This window comes from Sceloporus undulatus, chromosome 1 (assembly GCF_019175285.1).
Source record: "Sceloporus undulatus isolate JIND9_A2432 ecotype Alabama chromosome 1, SceUnd_v1.1, whole genome shotgun sequence".
Classification (NCBI taxonomy): Eukaryota; Metazoa; Chordata; class Lepidosauria; order Squamata; family Phrynosomatidae; genus Sceloporus; species Sceloporus undulatus.
In genome coordinates, this window is record NC_056522.1 from 340017614 (window position 1) to 340026654 (window position 9041).

Genomic DNA, 9041 nt, shown 5'->3' on the forward strand with positions numbered 1-9041 from the left:
ATTGTCACCGTTAGCATTCTTTTAAATTGTTTCAACTGATTTTAAATTGTCTTTTTTTAACTGATAAATGATTTATTTGATCTTCTGAAATTGTTATTATTTATTGTTTTAAACTGAATTTGGGAGGGAAGTGAAAGGACAGGCCCAACACCATCGGGCCTGAAGAGGAAGAGCCCTCTCCTCCCTCCTTCCAACTGTCATCTTCTGGCCTGGGAGGGAGCGAAAGGACAGGCCCAACCCCATCAGGCCTGAAGAGGAAGAGCCCTCCCTCCAGTCCATCTGCCTTGGTCCAGGCCTCAGAGGGAGAGAAGAATGCTGGGCCCGATCCCCTCCCCCACCATTCCCTTCTCCTTTTGTGTTGTGTCTTTTTAGAAGAGCCCTGGTGGCGCAGTGGTTAAATGCCTGTACTGCAGCCATTCACTCAAAACCACAAGGTTGCGAGTTCAAGACCAGCAAAAGGGCCCAAGCTCGACTCAGGCTTGCATCCTTCTGAGGTTACTAAAATGAGTACCCAGACTGTTGGGGGCAAATTAGCTTACTTGCTGTTCACCGCTATGATCTTTGGAATAGCGGTATATAAATAAAACAAATTATTAATTATTATTATTATTATTGTAAGCCTGAGGGCGGGGAACCGTCTATTATCCGAACCGTCTATTATCCCCTCTGTTGTAAACTGCCCAGATTCCCAGTGATTGGGCAGCATATAAACAAATCCTATTATTATTATTATTATTATTATTATTTGTTGTAAGCTGCCCTGAGCTCTTCAGACAAAGGGTGGGATATAAATGTTTTAATAAATATAATAAATAGTAGCCCAACTTGGCCATATAGAATACTGCCATAACTTTTTATTAAATAAAAATGTATTGGCTAACCTTTTGATTCTTAATTGCTTTGTGAAAAAATAGAAAGGCTGAGTCTGGAGCGTTTGATCCAGTTAGCGTGATTGTGTATGGACCCCTCTTAAGAGTTATTAGTTGTTCAATATTAATTCAGTAGGGAGACTAGGAGTGCATCTGCATTGTATTTTGATAAAATTACCAGCTTGTTAGATGAAGGGAATGCTGTGGATATAATAATAATATAATTTATAGTGATGAGGGAGCAAGCTTGTTTTCTGCTGCTCCAGAGACTAGGACCCGGAGCAATAATAATAATAATAATAATAATAATAATAATAATAATAATAATTTGTTTTATTTATATACCGCTATTCCAAAGATCATAGCGGTGAACAGCAAGTAAGTGGATGCAAGCTCCAGGAAAAGAGATTCCACCTCAACATTAGGAGGAACTTCCTGACAGTAAGGGCTGTTCGACAGTGGAACAAACTCCCTCGGAGTGTAGTGGAGTTTCCTTCCTTAGAGGTCTTTAAACAGAGGCTAGATGGCCATCTGTTGGGGATGCTTTGATTTAGATTACCTGCATGGCAGGGGGTTGGACTGGATGGCCCTTGCGGTCTCTTCCAACTCTACGATTCTATGATTCTATTGTAGAAGTAATGCAGTGTGACATCACTTTAAGTGCTGTAGCTCCATCCCATGGAATCCTGGAATTTGTAGTTTTACAAGGACTTTAGTCTTCTCTGCCAAAGCATGTTGGTGCCTCACAAAACTACAAATCCCAGGATTCTGTAAGATGGCGTTAAAGTGGTGTTAAACTGCATTATTTTGATAGTGTAGATGCATCCTAGCGTGCACATTTTGCTAAACATAAGAATGAAATGATTTTTATTTTTCAGTTTTCAGTTTTCAGTTTTATTTTTTCTGTTTTGTTCTTTTGCAGTTTAACTCTTGCTGGAGATCTGGGCCTGGACAGTGTGGATTGTAACGCTCAGCTTCATGCTGCTTTGTATGAGCGGAAACTTCTGTCACTAGAGGTACGGAAACGAAGACAACGTCATGGCAAATTGAGACCAAGACGTTCAAGATTGTCAGGTATGTGCAAGTCTTGTACATTTTTAAACAATAGCATGAGAACACAGCTTCAAAGAATGAGGAGCTTAATTTGCATATGTGATTTTAAAAACTGTATGTATGTATTTCCTGTCCTGCATGTCTGTTAATATGTAATCCATTATCAATACTGGAGGGTTCATGAGTTGTCAGTCTCTTGCAATTACAGAAGAGCAAATTAATTGGATTAATACTAATATGGATTAGTAACTTTTTGGGTTGCTTCTATGTCTTTCTTAACAATTTTACACAACCGTTCAGGCTTTCAACCTTTTTTCTTAATACTTTCAATATTTTTACAAAAGTAAGGCACTAACGTGTTTCCTTCTTTGCCCTTTCTGTCCATCGAGAAAATGGAAAATGAGGCAGTTCAGCAAATGTAATGCAAGTTAACAGAGAAAGAGGAAACTGCTAAGATTACTAGAGCTGCCCACATCTGAACAGAGTCAGTGAAGACCCATTCTCACAAGTGGCTTGTTTAAACTACATAGCATATCCTTGGGACAGTGCCTGATGCTCCATTAAACAAGATAGTTATATCTTCAAGCAATAGTGAGGCAAAAAGGTTGGCTAGGTATTCACTAGATGAGCAGAGAGAAACTCACATTGGTCTGAAGAAATCAGATAGAGGTACAACGTAGAAAGTGACAGAACAGAAAAATTTGGAGCTCAAAAGGAGAATGGAGAAAATTTTACCAGTGAAAGGGGGTAGAAGAAGAAAAGGTATCTGTGGGATACAGAGGAGAGAAATGAAGAAAAAGAAGACAGTAGAGTGTTGCTGCATTGTCTGCTAATGCTGCTTTTCATCTTAACTCAGTGGTTGCAGGGGTGACCCTGGTGACAAGGTCCATGTTTTCTTATAACAAAAAGTTTAAAAAAATTACTGTACCTTTGTGACCAGAGACAACAGTTCTGTGGGTGGAATATCCAGTAGCTAGACAAATCTCTGCTAGTCACAGAGAGCATAGCCCAGTGCAGACCTCCAAGGTGCAATTTCTTGATACCAATCAACTTTAAAGAGACATATCTTCATGTTCATATGCCTCTAATTCACATAAAGTATGTACATTTCTTTTACCAAAATCAGTACAACCATTTTCTAGCACTTTATGTTGATCTTGTATTGGCATCCCAAGTATTTAGGAAAGTTCTGGTACTACATGTGACTCATTTGAGATGAGAAGCTTTAATGTATCCCCCATATCTGGACAACATTTTACTGAAGGAAGGTATTTTGCAGAACTAAGAAAAGTTACTTTCAGCTCACAGAGTCTTCAACACATCTGAGAAGGGCTACGGACATAGACAGGACACAGATCTGTGTCTCAAATGATAGAGCAGAAAAAATATAGAAGGAATTCAAAGGTTTATTCAGAACAAGAGGCTGAAATTATGCACATGACACATGTGCAGGCGTTAATTGTATCAGTGGTCCAGATTTTATTATGCACGTGTTCTCCAGCTGTACATGCCAGCTGTAGTGGCTCATACTTCTACACTAAACGGTGTTAACGCTAAAAAGAAACTGCCAATTTATGCTGTAAGGCCAAGAATAGGATCTCTATGTTGGTGGGCTCACAAACTCAACCTATAGTGCAGAACACCATTTTTAGAAAAGTGTAACAATATGTGCCAGTTTAATGGGATGAGGGTTTATGCCTGGGAAAAACAGCCAACGGCCAGTGGATTCCAAGATTAGCAGAACAAATTGGCTCGATTAAAAGCTGTCTGATTTTGAAAACTTTCTGGCATTTGGTGCAGGGTACACACATACAAGTTCTTAAGTACGATAATACAGTGCAGTTTTACATGAACAAATGTAGGGGGATCAAATCCCACTTGCTTTGCAAAGATGCATCTAAACTTCAAAAATGGATGGAGAAATTAATGTCCTCAACCTTGGCAGGCTGACAGTAATACATCTAGGGGAAGTAGTACCTCAGTCTGGAAGTATTCAGCCAACTGGACATTTAGAAAGATTGATCCCATACTGACATGTTTGCTATGTGCAGGAACAGGAACCAAATTTCTTAAAAGCCAGGTTGCTGCACCTTCAGCTGTACAAAAAATCCTCATGTTATGGGTTCCTTGAGCAGAACAACACTAAAGGACCAACCGTAAAACATGGATTTCTAACTTGAAATAGGTGTTGAATGTCTTAACAGGTGCTCCTTTCAAACCTATGCAGGAATGATAAGATTCATGATCCTCAAAACCGTTGGTTTAGTGGCATAAAATCAGCAAGAAGGGTTTCAGAAATTTCACAATTTTCAGTCAGTGAAAATTTGTATCAGTTCAACAACAATAAAGTGATTTTATTTTTAGATCAATCATTCCTATCTAAGATAGTTTCAAATTTCTGTCTGAGGGAATATCACTTCCAACCTTCTGCACTAATGTGCCTCATGATTAGAGGAAAAAATTATGTACATTATATGTAAGATGAATCCTTAAATTGCAGCACATGGACCTTCATACACACTCAGGCCTTGTTTTTATATTTTAATCCACAAACAAAGAGCCAACACACTTGAAAAGTACAGCTGTCATGATGGATTAAAGCATGCATTCACCTCTGTTACAACCAGGCAAAGAGACTATGGCCATAGCTTGTGCTGGCACATTCCACAAGAATGATGACAGTAATGTAGATGTTCTCAACCAATGAATGTTTTTATGAAATCTGTAATGCTGTGGCTTTGAGCACACCTATAACATTTTTAAAACATGGTGAAATTGACAATCAGATATAGCTTTGAGGAGACAGGTGGTACAAACTGCTTCAGTTAAAGGTACAGACAAACCCACTTGTGAGGATTAAAAGAAGGGAGGGAGGGAGACAAAAAGGGAAATGTGGCAGTATCTTTAAGACTAGCTACTTGTTATTTTAGTATGATCTTTTGTGGCTATAAACCCACTTCTTCAGCTACAGCACTGAGTGGTATTAAGGCCCCAGGTATAAAGCATACGGTGTATACTTGAAATAAGTTGCCCTTATATATATATGTCCAGGGCAGGTTTTGGGGTCAAAATTATGCATTTTTACATGACTCAAGAATAGTTGATGGTAAAACTTAGGGGCAGATTAAAAAGGATGTAGAAGATGAAGCAAAGGAAAATTATGCCAAATAGTTACAATATTATATCAGACGTAACTGTGCTCACCATAAAGGCAGGATTGATGAGGAGGCAACTACAGTAAATGGTGGTTGAGTGATGTGTGGGGAAACTAACCAGGCACAGGCAAGAGACTAAGAAAATGCATACATATCAAAAAGGATGTAAAGGCAAAGCAAAGAAAATGGTAACTTTGTTAACAGTGATTATAGCTTATAACTTTAATATGATAACTGTCTGATTTTAATCCAGAAAAACTAACAAAATGCATAAATGTCATATTAAAATCCTCCAGAGCCTGATTCTTAGTGCTTCTTTGAGGGGAAATACCAAAGAGCTGCCACTACCAGTTTCCCACCCAGGCATTAAAAAATGTCAGAAGTGGTGCCATGTGGCGATGGAGAGAGTAGAGGAGATCAGTGCATTTTTTATGTGCTCCTAGGATGGACTAAGCTTTCTTCTTTCACCACTCATACATTGACTTGTGGATAAGTCAACCCAGGGTTTTTGGTTCATTTTTTTAATGAAAATATCTAGATTTATACATGAGCATATACATTATTTATACAGTTGTGAAACAGAATATAATATCATCCAGAAAAATGCAAATCGTATACATTGCCCTACATTTTAAAGAGCTGGGTGAGGTGATACAGGTCTTTCAGATATTTACAGTAGTCAGTGTTGATGTGTGAAAGCAATAAATTGCTTACCAAAATCAGTTTCCCAGGATTCAAAGTTCTTTCTGAGTAGATTTATTTTGTTATATGTGCACTACTCACTACTGAGTCTTTTCAATAAAAATAAAAGTTTTTTTCTGCATCAATACTGTGTCATTTGCATTGGTGTATATAAGAGCTGAAGTTTTCTGCCATACTTCACTGGTGCTAAAATGTTGAAAACTGGTAATATATTAATTCTTAACAGGGACTTCACAGTCAACTGATTTTGTCCTTAAGTCAGAAATGGAATCTGAAGAGGAGGAGGAGACAGCAGAGGAGGATGAAGAACTGGAAATACCTCAGGGTGAAACAGCTGATTGTCTTAGGAATATGAAGGTGAAATCTAAACCACAGTTGTCAGAGCAGTTGGAGCCTGCTCACCAAGAGAAGTTGAGAAAGAACCAACTTGAAGAGAAACCTAGACATGAAGGGCTACCACTCCAAAGCAAATTGCAACCTGTGCCAATGGTTGTTGAACTTCCTTTTAATTTGCTACAGGTTCTTCATCAGAACAAGAATCTCAGGTAAGTTTTCATTCTTTGGTTGAAGTGAATTATAAGTGAAGAAATATGTATGCCTGTGAGAACTTTCAAGTTGCTATGACATATATAGTGGCTGGTAGAGAAGGGCACTGAATTATTGTAGCACCTCAAAACCTTGTAAACAAAATATTATTTGTTACACAAATTACTCTAACAAAATGCAGCAATGGTTTCTAATGGTTTTTATTGACTATAAAAAGAATTCATTTATCAAAAATCATCCTTTAAAAATTAAAGGACAATTTTATTTACAGTATTTATTTTATATCCCGCCTTCCTTCCAGCACAAAATTCAACACAGCTTACAAGTTGAAACAAATTACAGATAAAAAACTAGTAATACAAAAGTTTAAAAACAAGCAACAATTCTGTCTAAAAACACAACTTAACAGTTTTAAAGACATATTGCTAGACCAAGTTGAAAACCAAAGGCCTGCCTAAATAAAAAAAAGTCTTTGCATATCGACAAAAACAAAAAAAGATGGAAACTAATCAAAACCTCCCATAGAAGTGAATTCCGCACCTTCTGAAAAGCCATCAAGAAGACTGGCTCACATATCCTCACCAAATGGGCCTGTGATAGTAGTGGTGAGACCAAGGGATGCCCTTCCTCACAGATGTTAAAACTCAGACAGGCTCATATAGGGAGATTTAGGCCCCATACAGACAGGCCAAAATAAAGCTGTTTCGGGCCACTTTGGAGGTATGCTATTTAAATGATGCATGCATCCTAAGCATCCAGAAGCCACAACAAAACCACAATCCAGTCCTAAGGACTGGAGCATAGCTTTGGTGCAGCTTCCAGCTCTTAGGACACATGCATCATTTAAACAGCATACCTCCAAAGTGGCCGAAGCAGCTTTATTTTGGCCTGTCTGTATGGGGCCACAGTCTTGCACAGATAGTCTGTATCTAAGCTGTATAGACCTTTAAAGGGTATAACCAGCATGCATTCTGCAAGGAAATGAACCAGTGGCTGTTTCAATATGAGAGTTAAATGTTTTCCTGTAACCAGTTTCTCTCAGCAGACTTTTGCAGTATTTTGGATCCACTGAAATTTTCAGGTTTCAAAGTCAGTCTGACATAGAATGTGTTACCATTATACAGATGAGATGTCATAAAGGTATGTGTCACATCTCAAGGAACAGGTGCAACTGGTGCACCAGTTTTAGCTGTGCAAAGACAGTCCTGGCCACTGATGAAAACCAGGTGTCCCCATGCTCAAATCTGATTCCTGGAGCATTACCAAGCTATGAACCTGATGGTTCAGAGGAAGTAACTCCATTGAGCACAGGCTGAATCCCTGTTCCCCTATCTGTCTTTCTTCTGACCAGGGGCACCTCTGTCTTGTCTCGATGACGCTTCAATTTTTCCAGTCCACTACCAATAGCAGATACTGGTTTAGCACAGAGACAGTTTCCTTGGAACTGAATGAAAGAAAACTAAAATTTCCTGTGATTTCATGTTGAGAGGAGCCCACAAGCCAGTGGCCATGGGGTCCAACTAGAACCCCCTGGCACCTTTTGAGTTCTCTCCTCCAAGAAGGTCTAGAACAGTACCTGCAAGTCTCTTCCCAGAGGGGTGGCTCAGAAGAATACAATCAGCCCTCTGTATCCATATATTTTTATGCACTGATTCAAGCATCCATGGTTTGAAAATATGTTAAAAATGTATAATTTCCAAAAGCAAACCTTCATTTTGCCATTTTATATGGGACATCATTTTATTATGCCATTGTATTTAATGGGACTTGTGCATCCATGGATTTTGTTATCCACAGGGGGTCCTGGAGCCAAAACCCAAGTGGATACCAAGGGCCCAGTGTACCATGATTGATATTATGTATGACCAGGAGCATATTCCCTCTGTCTAGTCTCCAGCATAGGTCATCCACCTATGGCTTTCTATGCTTCTGTGGGACAGAGCATAAAAGCCTCTGACCACTTGAGAAAAGTTCAGTGGACAACATTGTGCAGATGCAGTGTTGGGAGAGAAGGATAATTTCTTTGCTCCTACCACTGCCATGGCTTTGCAATGGAATCTAGTCTGTATTTGGTTGAACTTGTTCTGAGTTTCCTACCATTGATGCTCTTGTTTCCATCCCATTTAATTTATCATCCCCAGCTCCCTAGTAAATCAGGAGGTTCACTGAGCCTTGATATCGACCCTCAACTTGAAGGTGATGGAAAAGTCGATATTGAGTTTGGAGGCTAAGCTATCTTTGGTTTCTCTGGCAGCCAGTCTCTGAAAACATGAGGCCAAACGCTCCCTGGCAGTCTGTCTGTATCCAGGCAAAAACAAAGCACTTGTTGATAGTGAGCCTTCACAGTCTCCAACTCCAGGGAAGTCTCTCAGTGTCAAGATGCAATCAGTACTGAGACATAAGCAGAAGAAGAAGAAGAAGAAGAAGAAGAAGAAGCATCCAAGGGAACACAAGTCTCCTTCACAAACCTTTTTTCAATCTGCCATAGGTGTGACCATGCTACTTGAGGCCTCCACTTCTCTCTGGGAAGCTGCATTGGAACATATATTCCATGGGCCTTTGCTGCTGATTTCATCTCCTCATTGGCATCATCGATGTTCTAGGTCCCGCTCCCATTTGATGTTGAGGTCAGATATCAATACTGCTTCCTCTTATCAGAGATACCACCAGCATAGACCTTATCAACATTTTCATCATGGGGTGCTTATTGCCATAG

The 9041-nt window shown here is 39.3% G+C and overlaps 1 protein-coding gene across 10 annotated transcripts in view; it reads left to right on the forward strand.

The window, feature by feature from the left end:
* The window catches only part of TTLL5 (tubulin tyrosine ligase like 5), a 273548-nt gene that overhangs the window by 131023 nt on the left and 133484 nt on the right, over nucleotides 1–9041 (forward strand). For all 10 annotated transcript variants that reach the window (XR_006104524.1, XM_042473064.1, XM_042473053.1 and 7 more), the window contains 2 exons: nucleotides 1792–1943; nucleotides 6006–6324. Coding sequence is in view for 9 of the 10 variants with exons in the window: in XM_042473064.1 (XP_042328998.1) it covers nucleotides 1792–1943; nucleotides 6006–6324 (471 nt within the window). In the remaining variant the exon portion in view is untranslated. The remainder of the gene's footprint in view (nucleotides 1–1791; nucleotides 1944–6005; nucleotides 6325–9041) is intronic.